Source organism: Carassius auratus, chromosome 50 (genome assembly GCF_003368295.1).
Source record: "Carassius auratus strain Wakin chromosome 50, ASM336829v1, whole genome shotgun sequence".
Classification (NCBI taxonomy): domain Eukaryota; kingdom Metazoa; phylum Chordata; class Actinopteri; order Cypriniformes; family Cyprinidae; genus Carassius; species Carassius auratus.
This window is the reverse complement of record NC_039292.1, coordinates 1,005,789-1,028,288: the sequence shown is the minus strand read 5'-3', so window position 1 is coordinate 1,028,288 and position 22,500 is coordinate 1,005,789. Positions and strand designations below refer to the sequence as shown.

Below are 22,500 nucleotides of genomic sequence, written 5' to 3'. Positions count from 1 at the left end.
ATGTACTGTCTTGTTTTTTTTTTAATTAATTTCTTTTTTTTTTATACACTGATAATAAAGATTGAGGACTTAAAGGAAAAGGACTTCAATTATATATTTTGAACACCCGCTCATAAAGAAAATGTCCCGGTTCCCATTTCCGAAATCTGATTACCGTACTGTAAATATTCATGTTCATTATGGGATGTTTTGAGTCTTACTCTGGCCACAATCAGACATATAGGTTTAGATGTAATTATATATGCTTTATATCACCAAATGGACTGTTTTACCTTGTTTATAAATACTGACCATTAACAAGCAATAATGGCAATACTAATGCCAATAATAACCTAGTAAACACGGACTGAAATGTCTTAAGTTTATTCAATTTATGACAAACTCAGATTATTTGATCAGATGATTGTTTTAATTGCCTGGTAAAACTTTTAAGTTACTTTGTAAGTAGCTCCTATTTGCATATGTACAGTATAAATGGTATGCACATTTTACTACAATTGTTTTATTAATCACCTTTGGTTATAGAAAATCTACAGACACTGTGAATGCCTTGAATATTTACTTCCACTTGATGAAAATAAATGAATGTTTTACTAATAGAAAAAATGTTACATACAATGCATGTAAAAATGCTTGTCTGTCATATAAACCAATAACAAATATTACAACCCATTTTAATACTGAAAGACAAATTCTGTATGTATTTGAAGGCACTGTCAGAATTCAGAAGATTTATTAGTTGTACTGCAAAAAATAAAAATAAAAACTGCTTTTAAAAACCTTTGCTTAAAACAAAACAAAACAAAGTTCCCATTGCACAAGGACTGTCCTGCATTACTGTGATATATGACACACAACATCAAATCAAACAGTAATGCAGACAGCACGAAGGCTTATTTGGTGTCGGTGTGAATCAGTATCTACTTCAGTATACTTCTTCTTTTAAACTTTGATACAAGCAGCAGGTAAAAATCATCCCCGCAATCTAGAACAGACAGAAAAGAGCGAAGGTTAGAATCTACAATACGACAACAAAAACAAAGATATTCACAGATCTGCTCACCTGAATCAATGCAATCCCAAGACCCACTGAGCCCAAAATGATCAGATGCTGAAGAATAAACTCCTCTAGTTTGGATATGCAACCTCCCTGAGAAAGATGTACGCAATGAGCTTTTTGCCCTAAATGAACAATTTGAGAAATGCATGAGCTAAAAAAAAAAAGAGGTCGGTCATCTGAATGTACCTCCACTTTGTAGATGTTGGATGGGTGGTCTCTGAGTCCACAGCCCACTGTGGGGGTCTTACAGCAGCTGTCGGGGCACCAGGCGTCTGTCGGCAGAGATCTGAATCCAGGCTCCTTCCCTCCAGTCTGCTGAGCTGTTACTGCCACAACACTTCAGCTGCACACGCGGGAACAAACAGTTCATTCCCATGGGCTAGAGCCTTCTCTTGTTATGATCTAGACAAACTTCAAAGCTTTTGAAAACTGAAACATGCATGACTAGATTGAGGAATTGATCAAGTCTTGTCTTAAATGTTAGAAGCAGCTTGAAAGTGTTAAATGTTTCTAAGACAGTTGTCAAGTATTTAGGCTAGACGGAATTACTTGTGACCTAACTAGATAATCACAATGATTTCGATAGGATAATATTGTACCATACACATATAAAAATATATATTCCATTCGCTGTGGTTAACAACATGAAGTGCATTTAAACATTATGCCATGGGGTTCATGAAGGATCCGCAGGGGGTTTGTTAGTTTAATTTTTTTTTTTTTACATATTTTATATGTTTGGTTTGGATGGATGTTGATATAAAAAATAAAAAGTTGATCACAAAATAAAATATTTTATATGTTTACCTGCATGTCGTGCGACCATTTACCAATGTTTGAAAACCGTGTACATGCAAATATGCAACTTAAAGTAAAAATATTACTTGGAAGAGGTTTGGCTGACAAGAGAGTTTGGGAATCCCTGCATTACATGTGCATTAGAAATAACATGAATTTGTGCGGTTTACTTTGTTTTAAAGCCTTCCAAAGACTGTGTGCATGAATAATATCTAATCATCTACCGTATTTTTCAGACTATTAGTCGCACCTGAGTCCAAAAATAGGTCATGATGACGGAAAAAACATATATAAGTTGCGCTGGACTATAAGTTGCATTTATTTAGAACCAAGAGAAAACATTACCGTCTCCAGCCACCAGAGGGCGCTCTATGTCTTCATTGTAGACTACAGGAGAACTGAGCAGCATAGAGCGCCCTCTGGTGGCTGGAGACGGTAATGTTTTCTCTTAGTTAATTTCTCTCGGTTCATGTCAAATTAATTTTGATAAATAAGTCGCACCTGACTATAAGTCGCAGGACCAGCCAAACTATGAAAAAATATACCGGAAAATACGGTATGCAATCCAATTCCATGTGATCAGTTCCTACCCAGCACTATAGAGATGGATGGATGGATCTTACGTCTTGCTGGAGGTTGTCAATGGCTCTAGTGATGTGCTCTTGTCCAGGCTGCTGGTAGTTCTGCACCATCTTCTCTTTCAGATCGGCTCTGAGCTCAGCGTTCAGCTGCAATCACAGATAAATTCATCAGACTACAGATCTAGATCTATAAATCATTCTCTCTATAATAGTGCTGTCTGTTTTCATTCACAGATGCAAAGCAAAACCTGATATATTAAAGGAAACAGTCAAAATTAATTACTCACCCTCATATCGTTCAAAACATGATGTTATTTGTTTCCTTAGAACACGGAAGAGTGTTCACGTAACCTTCAGTGCGCATTGGAAAAAATAACAGCATACTGATTTGGAATGAAATGAGAATGAGTAAATAATGACAAAGTTAGGTGCAACTTTAGCTGATTTTTGGTCTATAGTTGTTTACCTGGTAGCAGAGAGGAAAACACTGGAGGAAGAGGAGGAAGAAGACAAAGGGTTTCATAAAGACGGAAAAGAGGACGGAGAGCGTGCAAACATACAACATGTGTATGTGGGTTTAATGCTAATCTGAGAAGTTCAATTAAAACCTAATGTGATGTCACATGACATTCCAATGATATTCATGGCAGTGTTGCAACCATGTTCATCAAGTTGTTATTTACATGCATACATAAAGAGGTTGAGAATTTAAAAAGGGTACAGAAAAATAAAATCTAACAGGATAAAAGCGTATTCATCCCAAATTGAACAGAACAGAAATTTATTCCTCATCCTGATGTGAGTTTACCTCCTGATAATAGACATAAGCCAGAAATCCAGCTGTGATCTCCAGCAGGAAGATTAATAACAACAGGACGAAGAACTGTAGAGATAAAACAGAAGACGAGTTTCAGTAATATGTATTTGGACTCAAATATTTAATAGTAAATATAATTTTTTTGTATGACATTGTCTGCTCATCATATAAAGCGCTCAAGTCTCTCTGGACTAAATCACTCAATTAATATAGATTAGTTATACAATCTCTTTATAACTTTTTGAAGCGTTAAAGTGGTAGTTGTGTAGACTGTCAATGGAGAAACAGAAATCTCTCAGATTTCATTAAAAATTTCTTCAATTGTGTTCATAAGATGAACAGAGGCTTACGGAGTTTGGAAGGACGTGAGGATGAGTAAATGACAGAATTTTAATTTTTGGGTGAACTGTCCCTTTAAGAACTTTCACCAGCTGTTGAAAATGAGAATGAATGGCATCTGAGGGGTTTTACGCAGCTGATAAACGACAAAAGCTCTGTTTATTCTTCTCTCAGCCTGTATTTGTTCTGTATTTTCCCTCCGTTTTCTGTGCCCACCACTCTCCATTCACTCCTCTGGAATCATTCCTCAGTTATGACTCAAGTTTCTAAATCTGACCTCTTAAAGCTACACACGTCTTTATTTAAATCAGATATGTTGACAGCTTTGAGACAACTAAGAGACACACACATGAGCACCATCAAACTCATTTAGAAAGCACAAAAAAAGTCATGTTATGTGACAGTGTGTTCCCAGAATAGTTCCTGGCTTCCGTGTGCAGGAATCTACACGGCTTCTGTAATCCAGTGTTTACACTGTCCACTTTTTCCATTACTCATGAGATTAAACTCAAAGGTTTCTGTGTTGATTTATCACACAAATGATTAATCCATTTATACAAGGCCAAGACTTTGTTCCTTCCTTTGTTAAAATAGCTTTTTGTGTTGGTGGTGATTTCTTACTCAAACAACACTATGTAGGGTGGGTTAAACAAACTAACATATAATAAATATAAAACCTTTTTTCATATACTTTTTTTTTTGCCTGGGTTTGGGATGTTTTGACTCAGTAAGTAATAACCCAGAACATTTTTAAAAACTCTTTTCACAACCACACAGGACAACTTTGAATCATAGTTGGACATGTGTCTGCTATCAGTTGTAAAGTTACCCATAATGCTCTCTCACCACTCTGAGAAGACCTCTTTGTTCCCTGATGGTGGCACAGCAGCCAAGTATCCCAGTGAGCATGACGACGGCCCCCGAGCCAATCAGGATGAAGGCCGCGGCTGAGTAGGTGTTGGAGGACAGAAGGCTGATGTAGTCACTTTTATCCACCAGAGTCCATATTCCCACGGCCATCACAGCGCCCCCTGCCAGCTTGGAGGACAAGGTACAGTCATATCACTGGCTCTTTCTGAAGCAGAAGTTACCAGTATTTATTAATGTTGTTAGATTAGTTGCTTTGTGTCAAATTTGGGCATCTTTAGAAAGGCAAACAGTGGAATTTTCTTTTCAAATACATCTGCACAAAAAAATAAAAAATAAAATAAAAAAATTATCAGCTTAAACCAGCCTATTAGTTTTGCTGTAATTAACAAAAACTAAAACTACTTAAAATAATGGAATCAAAATAGAAATGATATAACCAATAAAAATATTAGATAAAAAAATGTAATTAAACTTAAAAAAATTATTTATAAAATGACGAAGTTGAAATAGAAAATTCACTAAAACGAAACAGGAAAAAAAATACAAAATCACAAATAGCACATAACAAAAATTACTAAAACTTAAAACAATATTAAAATGAAAATATAAATATAAAAGCTCATTTAAAATAATAAATACTATAAAAGTCTATAAATAAATATAAATTATGAAAATAACATTGCTATTAAATTGGTTTTCTGTGGTCAAGCTGGTCTGGATTGATGGTTTTAGGGGGATTTCGGTATCTGGCAGCTGTTCAGGTTGAGACTAGATAAACTCTAGTTTGGCCTTCTTGGAAGACCAGATAAAGCAGCCTAAACTGGTTTACTGTCCAGTGAGGCTAGTTATACCAGCTAAATGAACCGTAAACCACTTTAGACTAGATATGGCAGCTCCTCAGACTAACCAAGATCAAAACAAAGTACAAACTCACCCAAAAGAAAAGATTGAAGATGAACAGAAGGTATTTGAGGCATATTGTCCCGCAGGTATTGTTTTTCCCCTCAGCATCTGCCATCCTGAAACAGATTGTACAAACTCTTTAAAGATGGCATCCACTTGACAGGTCTGAAGAAAACCATGAATCCAGCTTAACATCCCCGAGAGGCTGGTCTTTATCTACTACAGAACGATTGGACAGAACTAACCCTTACTTTACACAGGATTTAACTGAATTTAATGACAGTGAATTATGATTACAGGGTGAAGAACATGACAGGTCTCGTTTAATCCCAAAATCATGTTGTCAGATTTGTAACAATTCAAGCTATTTAAATTTGAAGCAATTTAATGTTCAGATGCCATCTGAAGCACCCTGCTGCACAGAGACTGCTAAATAACATAGCTTCTGATTTATAAAGATGTTTGCTGCTAAAGAGCTTATTTTTAGAAAAAAGAGAGCAAAAGTTCACATGACACGTGAAAAACTCAAGCTTTGTCCTTGATTCTAATTAAAAACAACTCCAAAGAAAATGTGGTATTGTAGTAATGAGGAAAAATAATTATATATATATATATATATATGCAATGTGACACTGATTTTATATAATAGTAGTTATATGTGACTTACTCTTTATACAAAATATAGGACTGTTTTTACTCAATTTGTTTCTAAATAAATCCACGGTTTTGAACGAATCAAGTGAGTAAGTGATTCAGTAACAGATTCATAAAGACCTGTCTCGTTTCTGAATGAATCAGTCGAATGAACGATTCGGTTGAATGAATCACTAAATGACTCGCTCATTCAAACAGTCATCTATATATGCTGTTAATTACAGTTCTAAGAAAGAAAATCTGAATTGATAAAAATTTGTATCGGCATTAAAAAAATGGAAAGAAAATTGCAATCGGTGCATCTATAATTTATACATTTATCAATTTTATATAAATGATTATTATATTTAATATATGTTAAGGCTTCAATGTCACATGATCATTTTGAAATCATTCAAATAAATGTCCTCCTAATTCAACTTTTTAAAGTTCTTGAAAAATAATTGTTGTACAGGTAATTTTTACTTATTAAAGTAAAAATTTAATAAGTTTACTTTATTTAATTACATTAAACTGACTTTGAAAGTTGATTTTTATATAACATAACAATGTTAAATATCTCAAATATTTTGATGAGTTAATGTAAAAACCCAACTTGCTATGACTTACTGTTTATATATATATATATATATATATTAGGGATGCACGATAATATCTGCACATCATCGGTATCGGCCGATAAAAGCTTAAAATGACCATTATCGGTATCGGCCGATATGAATATTTCTGCCGATGAGCCAAACCGATATTTTTCAAGTGAAATAATTGACCTGTTTTTCAGATGTGAATGTCTGTCTACATTTGTAAAATAATACATTTATGGTAGAATCAGTACAGAAGAGATACATGGATTTCTCTTCAGTAAAATTAAAGTTTAAATATATCAGTATATATTTGTATATATATCGGTATCAGTATCGGCATCGGCCAATATCGGCATATCGAATATCGGGCAAAATCCAATATCGTGCATCCCATTTTTTTTTTTTTTGAAGAAACTTTTCTTATTAAAGCAGTTGTGCTGCTGCCTTATTTATTTATTTATTTATTTATTTTTTGTGGAAACCATGCTACATTTTTTCAGGATTCTTTGATGAATAGAAAGTTCAAAGAACAGCATTTATGTGAAGCGTCTTAACTGATACTTTTGATTGATTTAACGTATCCTTATTGAACCTAATTTATCTTACTGACCTAAACTTTAGAACAGCATAAATATTAAAATTATACTTCTATATTTATTTTTTGGGTAAAATAATCAAATGAGCTGCAATCTATAGAGAGTCTGAGGTTTGTGTTAGTTTCCGAATCCTCTCTCTCTCTGTAGAGCGACAGAATGAGTCACAGAGAGATAGAGAAATCTTCACCCTGAGCCCTGAGCTAGCAGATATAACTGCACTGTGACTCAACTCACACTGAGGCTTGTGTTTGTACACCTGCCTGTATTGGGACATGCGCTGACAGTTAATACATAGCAAATAATATTATTTTATTCAGCTAAAAAGGCCTTTAACAGTCTTTAATTACTTGATTTTCTTTAGATGGTTATTTGCTTAAACCAATATGTAGGTGTAAGCAAATAAACCTTTTTATTTTAGCTTAAAAAAATTATTTTGTGCAGCCAAATTTGTCTTAATGGAGAGTCTGGTTACCATTTGAATACATTATTGTGATGTGTGTATTTTTTTTTTTTTTTCTTTTTTTTTTTTTACAATATCAGTGTCTTTTACTGTATATATCACTGGCTGGGATAGTGCTCATGTCTCCTGGTTGATTTTCAAGCACATCTGAAGAATCTGAGGCATTTATTACTGATCCGTTCCCTGCATGTATCAAACTACAAGACTCTAATTATAAAGTGCAACGTTAGTTTATTAAGTTCAAACTAATATGATCGAAAGTCTTCAAAAAGACAAAAAGTAGGCTACTTTAGTTACAAATTGTTGTTAAAGACAAAAATATAATCAGCTTTCATACATAAACTCTTAAAATCAGAGCACGATACAAACTCTTCCCATTTATGACCTGCAAACGATTTCAAAAGAATAAAAGAAGTTCGTGTTTAAAATACCGCACCCACCTGAAGGACGTGAGTGAAAGAATGTCCCGCTGTAGATGGTATTTTTTAAAATTAAGTTAGAGAGTCCGCTTTTCCTTCTGTCCGCGTCTGTTTTGGGCATTTCTCGGTGGTGCCTCGTGCGCGCGCGTCAGGGAACGCGCAACGCGTTCACGCTAAACTACGCAGTGCAGTAATGACACAGAACGCAGAGAGATGGCGCTGTAGAACAAGTGACATTTATGGCTCCAGTCCCGAAAACAAACAACTGATACAGTGTTTATATACAGTATTTCAATAGAAAAAACACTTACTGTAAACATAACATCAATTTTGTGTTTCCAAAATTAAATTAAAGTCCACTGATAATTATAATAATTATAATAAAAATAAATATGCAGGCCATACTTTTAACATTATTTGTGTATAAACAAGATTCACACGCCAGTTGGAGTGTGTAGTGTTAAAATTATGATATAACTGTTCAAGTGTGTGTTTATAATCTTGCTGAAAATTATTATTAATTTAGCTGTACAACGTGCAGAGTCAGATTATCCACTCCGAGTATCTTCAGCCTATGAATATTAATACATTTGTTTAAATTCTTTGAGCGTCAAACGACGTAATTAATATTCATGAGAGAAGTCTTCGCTAAATTGTCTTTTTTGCAGCAGCGCCCTCTGTTGGCTGGGACGTCCAGACAAAAAAAAATGATTAAATACAATTAAGTTAAATAAAGTACAATTAAATGTAACCAATTAAATTGCTTAAGCAATAAATAAATAGTAATTATATTATATTATATTATATTATATTATATTATATTATATTATATTATATTATATTATATTATATTATGCTGTTTTGGAGAAGGATTAATCCAGTTTCACACCTGGTCAGGTGGGTCATAGCACTGCATTCATAGATCTCAGCTTGGTACTGCTGTCAACATACTTAACAACAAACACTGACACATGCAAATGACTGAGATCATCAGAAATGATGAGCTGGGTCATGTGCACCTCCCTCCTGTCTGCGGTTGCTAGGTCTATCTTATTGTCTAGCAACATCAGACACGCCCGCTGAGCTATCTTGTCCTGCAGACACACACACACACACAGACACAGAATGATACTCAATCTAATCCCATAAACCAATTACAGGGTCACATACAGTCATCACAAACTCTCAGTAATTTTATAGTAAAACCTTCAATCAAAGTCACACACTGATATTTATGCAAATTTGCGTAAGCAGACCTTTTGCATACAAATGCTGCCATACTGTGTAACCAGTCCAGGCAGTTTATATCTTCCCCTAGGTTTTGAGTTTTTCCCCTAGGTTTTGATTTTTTTTTTTGGAAAATAGTCACTGAGAAATTAATTCAAAAACAAGCTTTGTGATGTTAACCAAAAAGGAAAGATGTTAAGAAGAATATACTGTATATGTGTGTGTGTGTGTGTGTATAGAGAGAGATTTGTGATGTTACTGAGAAAAAAAAACACTGACTTCTAATAAGGCGAATAGCTTCTGTTTCTTTGACAGAAAGTGAGTCATCTACTGTCATGCAAATATCTAAGGTTCATTTGCATCCAAGACACAGCCATACTGAGATTAATTAGCAGTTGTGAAATAGTATTTTTATTCTTCTTGCTCTTATAGAGCAATAGAGAGTATTTTTGGACTTGAATCTGTGTCTGAATCCTCCGGCTCGTCATCTGGGTTTTCCATCAGCTGCCTTTAAAATGGACAGGACATCTATTTTAATACAACTAAAAAATGCATAGGAATTATAAAACGTGCTAAACCTAGAACTTCTCTCTGTCATTGCTCAAAAATAAATAAATCCTGCTACTGATCCCAAATAAACATTAATTGAAATAAAATAAATTATACATAAAATAACTTAAAGTTCGTTGCCAAAGCATAATTTCTAATTTTCTTTAAGTTGAACATAACGTTATAAAATAAAAAAAATAAAAATAAAAAAAGAAATACACAGACACAGTTTTAAATAATATCATAATAAAATTATAAAAAGAAAACGTAAACAATTAATTAAAATGAAAATGGAACATATACAAATTAAATGAAAATAAATAAAATCTATAATAGTTATATCAGTGATAATAAAATAACTTTTTTAAATAAAAAAAGTGTGTGAGTTGTTTTCAGCAGCAGGAATGAAAAATTGGGAACATAAATGTTTTAAAATGCTAAATTACATTTTGCTGCATTGGGAAAGACAAATGATCTGGAAAGTAATCCCAGTATTCATTAAAGGTTGTGACTCAGAATTGCAATTAAAGTGTACAGTTGCAATTCTGGCAAGAGCTAGAACCACATCTTATATATGTACAGTATATCCATATGTGTATTTTCATAGAGTGTTATGTGCATTAATATATATAGCTTGTATACTGTACGATTTAGTTAGATACACACCTCTTTGCTGATTTCCTTGGTGGAAAATATTTCCCCAGAATGGATTCCTTCCTCTGAAAGGGTTCTTCACTTAAGATGTCTGAAGAACGGTTGACTGGATATGAAAGACAGTTTAACCTCCGCTTTAATGCATGAATGTTTTAAATGAAAGCTATGGTTTATCTTGTAGAAACCATGCATACCAGTCTCTCAGATCAGTAACTGATGCAAAACTGGGTTCAGCTGATGTGCTTGTTTAAGTGTTTGCAATGCTTATATATATATAAATCATCCAAAATGAGGACATGAATCAAGATGAATGAACATGTTTATTTAACAACATATCCATTTGTTCAACATTAAATTTGAACACAATCCACATTTTGTTTTTGATGCATCAATCTGAGACCGAACAAGTAAACTCTCATAAATTGCACAGAACTGCACATTTAAAAAGAAACTATTAAATTAAAAATACAAAAAAAATCAAATGTATGAAATCAGAGTTAATGAGGTAAAGCGCCATACATTTCTAGGCACTGAAAATTAAATGCTATTCATGGTATGTTCTGACTGACTTTCTTTGAAAAAAAAAATGAGGGGCATAAAGTGACTAAGGCTCTTCTGAGACAGAAATAACCTTTATTTTTTGGAATCACACTTGTTTCTGTAACAGACCGAACAAGGACAAAATGTTCTCCAAATGTGATTTGTTTGATTGGAGAACAGGGCAAAATCCCATATCCACTGTTTCAAATGTTGAAATCGAGGTCTTCGTTGAGCTCAAGGTTTCCTTCAAGACATTAGGTGTTCCTCTTCAAGGCTGACGAATGGAACAAGCTCTCCAAAAAAAATAATTACTAACCAAAGCTGCACCTGGAAAATGTTATTATTCCAGAAACTTTCAAATTCCTGAAAAAACATGGGTTCATGGAAACTCACGGAAGTACATCCAGATGAATGTAGACGTTCACATTTAGCAGTATGCATTGTGGGTAATGTTATATGGGGAAAAGGCAGGGTTAATATGGATAAACAGAGTGCATCCTCGACGAGAAAGCGTGAACACAGCGGCACGGTGGGTAAGGAGTGGGCTGTTTTTGACTAACCATCTTCTGTGTCTGTTGGGCATCTTTATCATCCCGAAGACGCTTGTTCATCTCTCTACAAAACAGAAGGAGAGAGCATTCCTAAGTTCCTCCTCACAGGACTTTTACAGCCTTGGAATATAGATAACAAATCTAGTTGTCAATGAGATGGACTAAAGATCGATCAAACATCTTAAACCTTCATGCATTTTTATTGGTCAGTTCTTACAGCCTCGTCTTTCAGATAAGAGCATTACACACACGCCTACTCATCATACCACGTGATAAAGGTGTGACAGTCTCTACCTGAGAAGATCCAGCTGTCTCACGAGGCTCTCTCGTTCCTTCTGCATGTTTCGGGACACTTTCAGGACTTCTCTGTAAGTGAGAAACAGTCCGACGTGAGAACTTCACAAGCATATTATCAGAAAACAACAGCTTATGTTTATTTGTTCGTTACAATCCTAAACTCCATAAAATCTTTCCATTATACAAAAAGTTTGTTATAGGGGAGACAGGCTCTTTTTAAAAACTGGTTTGTTGGGTAAGCAATGTATTTGCACAACGCCCACCTCTCTTTGCCCCTCTGCTGTTGTTTGATGGTGTTCTGTAGCTGTTGTAGTTGGCTCAGCGCGTGCTGAAGCTCCTCTCGGCTCTGCTCCAGTTGTTCCTGCAGCTGCTGGTTGATGTTCTGCAGTCTGCGGTTCTCCCCTCGAGTGTCAGTTTGATCACTGCTCAGAGTGTTAATCTTGTTCTCTAACTAAGCAGCACACACAGGTGAGGTGAGACAGATCATCCTGCTGGTTTAATCAATCAAACATATGGATGAGTCTGTACCTCTCTCTGTTTGGTGAGCGTGAACTCAAGTTCTTGTTCTCGCATACTCAACTCCTGCAGTAGCTGCTCTTTCTTGACTCCTTGCTTCATGCTGTCCTTCATCACAGAGCAGGCCAAGATCACATCATCAAAATATGACATCATCAAAATCACATTACTTACTACTATCACCGTTATAAATATCATTATTATTGCATTACCGTCATCACGAAGTCACCATCATCGTAATCCCTATCATCACCTTTATCGCAATCACCATTAACTATATAATTACCAACAGCATATTCACCATAATCTCTACTGATATCACAATCACAAGGAACAAAACCATTATCCCCATCACTATCGTAATCACCAGGAACAAACAAAATAAACATCGTTCTTATCGATATAATTGTTACTAACACTTTCGCAATAATCACCATAATGACTGTCATCATTATCGACATCACCATTACTATCACAGTCACCATGAACTATATGATTACCATCATCATAATCACCATCATCACCATTTGTATCTTAATCACCAGAAACAATCATATTACCCATCATAATCAGCATTATCACCATCATTATAACCAGGAACAAAATAATCATCACCATCATCAATATCATTGTTATCATTACTATCGGAATAATCACCGTGATGATCACTGTCATCATTATCGACATCACCATTACTATCACAGTCACCATGAACTATATGATTACCATCATCATAATCACCATCATCACCATTTGTATCTTAATCACCAGAAACAATCATATTACCCATCATAATCAGCATTATCACCATCATCAACATCATTGTTACCATTCCTATCACAATAATCACCATGATGATCACTGTCATCATTATCAGCATCACCATTACTATCACAATCACCATGAACTATATGATTGCCATCACCATCATCTCCGCTGTTATCTTAATGACCAGAAACAATTATATTATCCATTATAATCACCATTATCACCATCGTTATAACCAGGAACAAAATAACCATCACAATCATCAATATCATCACAATGATACTTGCACTGTTCTTTAATTAAAATAACATTTCTCATTAAAGTTTGCCAAACTTCATATTTACAGTGTATTTACCAGAGCTTGTCTTTTCTCTCGCTCTTCTTTTAACTGACTCTCCATGTCTTCATATATGGACCGAACCACTCTGTCATGATCTTCCTCTCTCCTGTAGGACAATTAAACACCCAGCACATTTCATTTAGCTCAAGACATACAAAAATACAAGTATATTTTAGAAAAGGAGTGTAATGAGGCATGAGGACCTCGGCGAGGGCTGACCTGCGCAGTGCCTGTTCTAAATTGTCTCTCTCTTTGAGTGCGTCCTGAAGATTAGACACAGTGTGGGAGAGAACCTCCTCCAAAATATCCAACAGCTCAGGTTTGTCCTTCTGGAGCTCACACCACAGAGTACACAGCTCCCACTGACTAACACACAGACAGACAAGCACAGTTTACCTGTTATCTTCTCACAGCGGTGACCATAGCAGTGTGTATTCACTCACTCTTTAAAGAGTTTATCAGCTCCCAGCTCCATGAGGATGTGTGTGAATCGGATCTCCATCGGCTCTACTCTCTCTTCTCCAGCCATCTCTCCATCTCTGCTCCTCGATCTCTCCTCTGGCACAGAACCAACAAGCTCTCCTAATTTAAACCGAGAGATTTTAATGAAGGCATATATCTTAATGCATACACTGTGAAAAAACGATTGCTGCGATTAGTTCCCACAATTCAAAACTCAGCATTAGAATTAAGTTATAATGTGTTGTTTCAAATTTAAAAAGTAAGTGTTTGTGCTTGACTTAAGTGTAGTTAAGATGGATATTTAGGTTATCTAAAGAGATTTGAAGTTGTTTGAACTAATTTTTTATGGTGTACTACACATATATCACACAATACTTTTAAAAATATTATGTGAAATGGTAAGAAATATGTAATGAAACATTTCAGCACTATATTGTATGTTTACTATAGAAAGTGGTGTCCAGTTATAAATCTATTAACATACTTTTTGGGAAATAGAATATTGCTGAAATGAAATATAAATATTAAACAAAAGAATGTAACTTAAAATTTTTGCCTTGGCATCTAATTGAAATAAGTTTAGGTACCAAAATTTCTAAAACTAAAACCGAATTTATAAAAATTAATCAAAGCTACATAGAAATAGTTTTTTTTTACTCTAATAAAAATGACCAAAGCAATTATTAAAATAAACAAAAGAAAAGAAAAAAAAATTATATAAAAAAAAAAATAATTTACCTGAAACAAATACAATAATAAATTTAAATTATCTATCTATCTATCTATCTATCTATCTATCTATCTATCTATCTATCTATCTATCTATCTATCTATCTATCTATCTATCTATCTATCTATCTACAATTTTCATTTATTACTGTATTTGTTTAATATCTATATTCAGTTTTAGTTTTAGTAATTTTCTATATATATATATATATATATATATATATATATATATATATATATATATATATATATATATATATATATTTATATTTCATTTCAGCAATATTTTATTTCCCAAAAAGTATGTTACATGCATATACATACACATTTAAAAAACAAAACAAAACAAAATTTCTGAAGTTTTAATGCACACAAACCTAGGCCCGTGTGGAACTCGAGGGGTGTGAGGTAACCATTTCTGTCCCTGTCCAAACTCTCAAACACTGATTCCAGCTGCTCAGGAGACAGAGGAAGCTCTTGCTGAAGCCACTGGTGGATTTAAACATGACAAGACAGATTAAACACATTCCTGAAGAAATCATATGTCCAGCGCGGTCTCACCTGCATGTCTCTCTTGGTGATGAATCCTTTCCTCTCTTTATCACAGAGCTCAAAGAGCTCTTTAGCTTTGCTCATTCTGTCCTGTCTGTCTGAGTCAGGAGACGTCACATCATTAGATGAATGTAATCTCGCCGTCCGACTGGTCAAGGGGCTTCGCAATCTGGAGCGGGGCGACATCTGACCACTGCCTGTCCCCTCCAACACCACACCGTCCTTCAACCAGCAGGACATTACTGAAAGAGAGCGGACGGACAGGAATATAAACAAGGTGCTGGTTAGAAATGTCACTTATCTGGTCAAGCCAGGTTAAAACATGATAAGACACAATCTTATCTCATAGTTCTTGTGACAACACAAAACAAAACTTGGTTTCTGTATTTTTTTGGACTTCATTGGCTCAAAATCCCGATGCAAATACCGACCTATTGACCAATAAATATGTTCTAAATGTTGCTTGACCCAGCATTTTGATTTTTAGTAAAGATGAAGCATTGTTAGAAATGCTAGAAATTTGTTGCAGTAATTGGATAAAACATCCAGCTTTCTGCATTCTTTAATATTATTGCACTTCAAACTGTGATTTAGTTAAACACTGACTTTATTTAATCGGTTTAACTGAAGAAATCCTGTAATATCCTGCTTCTTACATAATATATTACAAATAATCATTAACCATCGGTTTATGGCCCGAGACACTCGTTATAACCCTGGCAGTTATTTCTCCTCATGCAAGCCGTAAAGAAAGGGAATCTGTGTTTGTGCTGATATTGTGTAGCAGTTGTGATCACATGGATGCTTTGGGGATTTTACATGCAAACTAAAGAAAACAGAGCTGGTCCTTCAGTAAATGTCCAGCCTGAAGTAGCATGATATCAACTTACTCACTACAAACTCCAGAAAGGCCACTTTAAGTCTTATTTTGATGTAACAAAGTGGTTATATCTAAGTGTGTGTGTTGTTTACTGTGTGTACTTCTTTAAATGAGTCTCAGGAAGAATCAATTATCAGCCAAGGCTGCTGGGAAATGTCAAAACTTACTCTTGTTTATTAAAAATAAATATTCTAAAAGTGGCCGAATAATGTTCAGAACAGTTGTAAAGATCTCCAGGATATTAACTGCAAAACAGGATGAAGTCATGTGACAGGACTGTGTGTGTGTGTGTGTGTGTGTGTGTGTGCAGGCAGAGGGGTGTGTGTGCAAAAACAAAGAGAAATGCAAATAGAGACTTTAGGGTTTACAAAAACAGCATTGAGAGCTCTTACTCGTAATCAGGAGTTTCTCTCTATCATGTGAATAATATACCTCCATATTAAATGACCACAGCTCATATGAAACATTAAAAATATTTGCCTAATGGTTAGGGTTGTGGTTGAAACATCAGCTCTGTGTGGTTATAATTGATTTGAATCAGTGATATCTGCCTGGAAAGTGAAATGCTCAGATCATATAAAAGCACAAGCACCCCGGCATTTTAATAAAACATCATGCAATTACTTCAGCTCAACTGTATTACAATTTACACAATCATTCTGATGGTACAATGTTTGTATGTTTTTTATGTATGTTTCTTTCCTACATTTCTCCTCAAATGTCTGTTCAGCATGTGATTTTGACGAGGAGGCACGAAACCCCAAGAAAAGGGCAGGTTGCTTTAGCGCAGCAACAAATGCGCATTTATAGCCAAAATCACTTTCAAGTAAAACCTGTTCTTTGCAATATCTTTTCAAGCAGCTATTTCAGCCAGCTAAGTCCTATCTACTTGAATGGGAGAATCGTGCAATGTTAGAAACGCTTTCGAACACACATTTCACAAGATTTCTGGAAAAGAGTTCACAAACACATTTGCATGGTTTTAGATTTCCATATTTCACCAGACTGTTTATATTAGCTGGGTGGACAGACAACGTAATAATCCTGGGTCCAGTGACTAGCAGACACCCTGATATCACACTTATCTATTTGACATCTGCAAGACGTCTTTTAAGAGTGTTTGCTCATCTACAATATGTCTATAGGACGTTTCCTATCAGAAGTCAAATAGAAGATAACTTTAAGATGTTTATGGTTTAGAATAAATGTAAAACTGACATCTTAAAGCAGAATGTACCATCTTAAATCAGATGTTTGTACACAGCATATGCCTAAAGACATCTTCTAAACGTCTATTTGCCATCCGATAGTCCTATACACATATTGCAGATGAGCAAACTGTCTAAATATTATGTCTTGCAGATGTCAAATAGATATCTTCTTTATGTGCTTTCAGGGAAATTTTTTGTAAAATATTCTGCTGGCGTCATATTTTGTCATTTACTTTAGTGACATTCTTACAATTTGTTATTTGCAATGGCATTCTGCAACCTGAATAAGTTTAAGGGCCAATGTTGCAACACAAAACATTCATGCTGATTTCGTGATTCAAGATGTGTGTGAAAACAACTAAATATGTGTCCCTGGAGTATAACAGCAGTCTTAAGTCGCTGGGGTATGTTTTTAGCAATACCCAAAAATACATTGTATGGGTCAAAATTATCGATTTTTCTTTTATGCCAAAAATCATTAGGATTAGGAAGATATTTTGTTAATTTCCCACTGTTAATAAATCCAAAGCATTGCTAAGAACTTTAAATATTGTCTGATCCTAACAATACCATGCATCAATGGAAAGATGATTTATTCAGCGTTCAGATGATGTATACATCTCAATTAAAAAAATTGACCATTAAGACTGGTTTTGTGCTCCAGGGTCACATAAAGCCTATGGGCATGGCATGTTTACACCTGCAATAAAGCCATAGCTGAATTGCAACACTGGTCAAATAAACTTCCCGAGCTATATGCTACAATTACACACGAAAATCACCTGAGAGATAAAGTCTGACAGCTGTATGTCAACTTGAGATAAGAAAACATAAAGTCTACAAATGCATTTATTTACTTATTTTGTGTAAATCATACATAACTATTATAAATAAAGTATTTTATTCATCTCCACTTGCAATTAATAAAACTGAAGAAGAAGAAGAAGAAGAAAAAACAAGCCTGTTAGGTAAAGTTAAATCATTAATCTGTTTCAATGAAACTGCAAACCCAGGAAGGAAACACTCAAAAAAGCACGTGATATGAAACACTTCATCTGCTTTACAGATTAAAGAACATTAACTTTTAATACTTAACCATAAGTGTCTATAGAATGGATTTGGACCCAAATAGACATGAACTTTATACATGTAAGTATGTGGTGCGATCACTGGAGTTAGATTATAAGAATTGTTCTAAGTGAGTTTCAGTAGACTGATAAATGTTGCTTTCGTTTAAGACAAACTAAACAAACATAAGCATGAAGAAACTGGTGTTAAATTGAATAGAAATCAATTAATTTGTCATTCAAATAAACAGATTACTAAAATTAAGAAACAGAACGTACCGGACCTGGCTCAGGTGTGTGTCTCCTGTGATCGGCAGGTGTGTTATTATACCAGTGTTCCTCCAGCTGGGGGCAGTAGAGAACCAAGAGCTTCAAAATACCGTAATCCTTATAACAAATCCTCACTTTTCTAAAAAATGGTTTGGATGCCCCTCCTGTCCCATAAAAAAAACACTCATTGGAGTTTTAGAAGCAAAAAACTTTCTTTATATAATATAATATATATATATATATATATATATATATATATATATATATATATATATATATATATATATATATTATTTTTGTTTTTGTGTCCAAATAATTCATAAGGCTGCATTTATAAACGTATTCACATAAACACACAATAAAACAACACACAAAGAGTGTAAGGTTATATATATATTTTTTAATATGTATTAGAAAAAAACTGAAATGTTTATTATTTTAATATATACTTTTACATATTTATTTTACACCTATATTTCAGTCTTTACGGTAACCGGACTTCTGAGCCGTTGCTATGGGAGACGCGTCTGCGCTCGTGCTCAAACAGCTCAAATCAGAAACTCTCCGCTACAATCACAAGAAATCAGGATGATTTTACCATCCACACGGAAGATTGTATGATTCATAGGGATTTTGTGGAGACGACTTGCGTGACACGCTCGGACTCGCACGGGTTTAAAGGCGAGCGGAAGATTAAAGCTGTGTACTTTTGGTTAGCAGTTAGCATTCTTAGCTGTTAAATCTCTTGATCAGAGTAAACAAACAGTTCATGGGTCTGGTTTGAAGTAGTTTCGCTCTAAAAACGGATTAAATTTATTATATATTCTTGTTTTTAATATTTAATTGCACTTGTTGATTTCCCTATTTGTACCCGTGTTGGCAAACAGTAACGTTAAACCCTCAACATGATAGATAGATAGATAGACAGATAGATAGATAGATAGATAGATAGATAGATAGATAGATAGATAGATAGATAGACAGATAGATAGATAGATAGATAGATAGATGTGTTCACCATCACAAGAGATTTCACAGGAGCAGCAGTTAATCTGGTGCCTTGTGTCATTAAACACAATCGAGTTAGTTCATTAGGACTGAAAGCACAGTCTGGATGTGTCACAGTGTTGAGAGAAGCTGGTTAATCTGGCTGTTCTGAATCAGACAGAGATTAGAGATGTCCAGAGCGTCTCATCTCCTCCTGCACTCGCTCAAATTAACCCCTAATTATCCCCTGAGTGACCTGCTGCTCTTCCTGTGCAACACACGCTGAAGGAGACAGATTCAACACATACAGATATTCAGAAAGAGTTAGTTAGCTAGCTGAACGCTTTTCTGACGTGATGTGGTCTTTTCTGTAATCTGTTCAGGAGGAACATCAATATTTACTCGTCATGGCTGGTGCCAGGATTAAACGGCCAGTGGAACAACTCCAGCGATTGTCCTCGCCGTCCTTTGGTTCCTCACGGAGGAGTGAGATGGATTCTCCTCGATATAATCACAAGGAGATGAGCTCCACGTCACACGTCTGCTGAAGCGTTTCATATGTTGGTGTAGTCTTTCAGTAGATCCTGGATCACTGCAGATATGCTCCAGACCAATAACTACTCACTGGTGCTGCTGACCCAGCTGGCACTGTTGACCTTTGACCTGTTCGTCAACTCCTTCAGTGAACTGCTGCGGGCCGCGCCGGTCATACAGCTCGTGCTCTTCATGTGAGGAGTTACAGATCTCTCATCAGCGTACAGTATTCATAGCATCAGTCTGATTAGCTCAATATTGATAGCAGATCATATTTAGAAAATGAGCAGTGTTTTATGCCATATTAAAAAAAATATTACATGTTTCTTGAACAAACAGGTGAAAATGCAGATGAAATGCTAAAATGCAAACCTTGAATGCAATGCAATCAAAGCAGATGCATTAATGTTTTCTAATGATTTGTGTTCTTTGTGCAGAATTCAGGACATCGGGATCCTGTTTAACGTGATCATCATTCTTCTCATGATGTTTAACACATACGTGTTCCAGGTGGGGCTGGTGTCGCTGTTACTGGAGCGCTTCAGAGCGCTGCTGATAGTGTCTGCGCTCTACCTGACCCTCAGCATCAGCTTTCACTGCTGGGTCATGGTGTGTACACACACACCACACACACACACACAGATTATTACTAGGTCCTACATGGAATCTGTGAGCACTGAAAGTCATTTGTAAAATTCTATCAATCCCTTCAAATCGCTGCTGTTCTTTTGCAGAAAATGATCATTGTATAATATTAAAATTAAAGATAAAATAAATTCATAAAATTATTCACGTTTCACCTTAAAATAATTGTGCTAAAATTGTACAGAAAATTATTATAGTATAATATAAAATAGAAAATATTTATAATGTCTCCAAAGTAGATTTGTACTACTAAATAGTCTTTTTGTTCAGTTCAAGTGTTTAAATCATTCTCCTGAAATGTTGTATAAATTGTTATTATTATTAGAATACATCAATGAAAAATTGTAAAGACATAAAAATCTTGTTATTTGTAAAATGTTGTAAATTCCTCACCATGATTAAATAAATTCTTCAGAAAATTATTAATCTATATTTAAATTAAAAGTAAAATTAAAAATAATTAATAATGTCTAAATTGATTCTTTACATGCTTTTCGAAATGCTTATATTTCCCTTTATTGTGTTCTATCCCATGTTTAAATCAATTCTGCCTAAAAACTAGCAGAAACATTATTATTATTGTATAATATATAAATACAAATGTGTTCAAAACTGATTGCATTTCTAAAATACTCCCGTTTCCTTATTCTGTTCTTTGCCAATGGTTAAAGCCATTCTTCTGAAACGATAATTGTATTATATATAATAAAACAGTAACATTTCTATATACATATGTTTTTTCTAAAATACTTTAATTTTCTCTTTATTCTCCTAATTTCTACAGTTTCTATCCATTTTGCTGAATTATTGTTATTTTTTGTATAATACATGCATTAAAAAATGATTAATATTGCATCCAAAATTCTGTCCATATTAGTATTTTGAGAATTGTAGCTTTGCTTCTTTCTGGTGTTTTCCCGTCAGAACCTGAGGTGGATGGAGTTCAGTGGGTTCGTGTGGACAGACGGTCTGCAGGTTCTCTTGTGGTTCCAGAGGACTGGGTAAGCCGTCCGTCAGACGTTAGCCAAACCCCCAAAAGTTAACCCTTGCCTGTTACTGAGTTTGTATCTTCTCCAGCTGCTGTGTTGATATTACTATTCTACAAACGCAACGCCGAGTACCTGGGAGACCCCAGACTGTTACGAAGACTCCCCGTGGCTCCGAGATGCATTCCGCTAGAGCGCCCACAAGTGAAACCAACCCAGAATTGGTGGCAACGAGGAAACCTTAACGTTGTTGCAATACAAGAGGCATTTTCAGGAAACTGAACCGGAGGCGAGCCCCGGCCACCTTAAAACAAAACTTAAGAACTGTAGGAAGAGCCAAGATGGCTTCTGTGGTGCACACGGGCCAATGGAGAGATCACATTCTGTGTTTTTAATGATTGAAGCATAAGACGTCTGAATGTCTCTAAACAGATTTTAGGTGTAAAGCTAGTTATCATAAATTGCTTCTCACCTTGTTGTGTATCATTGTAGAACGTACAAAAACGACAGCATTTGATCCTACGAGAGATTTCGTTTGCCTTTGAAACGACGAGTGAAATTTGGTCTGAGGAAATTGTGTATGATTTATGTTTTTTGTGTATCATGCCCATTTTAAAAAACATTTTTATTTGTAATATAACACACAAACTGACA

General features: G+C 34.9%; 1 protein-coding gene, 1 long non-coding RNA gene and 2 pseudogenes across 4 annotated transcripts in view; 2 read left to right on the top strand and 2 right to left on the bottom strand.

Moving 5' to 3' along the window:
- LOC113066565 (uncharacterized) overlaps positions 1-1,392 on the top strand; it is a 5,773-nt gene extending 4,381 nt beyond the window's left edge. Inside the window, exon 6 of the long non-coding RNA XR_003279191.1 lies at positions 1,260-1,392. This is a non-coding gene — a long non-coding RNA (uncharacterized LOC113066565). The remainder of the gene's footprint in view (positions 1-1,259) is intronic.
- On the bottom strand, positions 491-8,259 carry LOC113066564 (CD151 antigen-like; annotated as a pseudogene).
- A 2,888-nt stretch (positions 8,260-11,147) lies between these two features.
- On the bottom strand, positions 11,148-18,776 carry LOC113066563 (EF-hand calcium-binding domain-containing protein 4A). Of its 3 annotated transcripts, none has more exons than XM_026238455.1 (10): positions 18,704-18,776; positions 15,276-15,508; positions 15,092-15,203; positions 13,967-14,105; positions 13,743-13,889; positions 13,539-13,629; positions 12,428-12,523; positions 12,163-12,350; positions 11,897-11,968; positions 11,148-11,666 (listed from the first exon to the last, which is right to left on the bottom strand). In XM_026238455.1, exons 2-10 carry the CDS (start codon positions 15,504-15,506, stop codon positions 11,525-11,527), a joined length of 1,218 nt encoding a protein of 405 aa, XP_026094240.1. In that variant the 5' UTR covers positions 15,507-15,508; positions 18,704-18,776; the 3' UTR covers positions 11,148-11,524. The 3 variants fall into 3 exon arrangements, with proteins under 3 accessions (XP_026094240.1, XP_026094244.1, XP_026094243.1); XM_026238459.1 differs by having other exon boundaries at positions 15,092-15,167; XM_026238458.1 differs by having other exon boundaries at positions 18,709-18,724.
- A 438-nt stretch (positions 18,777-19,214) lies between these two features.
- Positions 19,215-22,039, top strand: LOC113066372 (transmembrane protein 138-like; annotated as a pseudogene).
- Positions 22,040-22,500: the final 461 nt, after the last annotated feature.

Bases quoted from the DNA above. Each gene is read 5' to 3' on its own strand.
- LOC113066563 (XM_026238455.1), bottom strand. From the start codon at position 15,506: ATGTCCTGCTGGTTGAAGGACGGTGTGGTGTTGGAGGGGACAGGCAGT. The intron at 12,524-13,538 runs GTAAATACACTG...TCTGTGATGAAG, and splicing joins GAGAGAAAAGACAAGCTCTG to GACAGCATGAAGCAAGGAGT. The intron at 11,667-11,896 runs GTAGAGACTGTC...TCTGTTTTGTAG, and splicing joins AGACAGCTGGATCTTCTCAG to AGAGATGAACAAGCGTCTTC.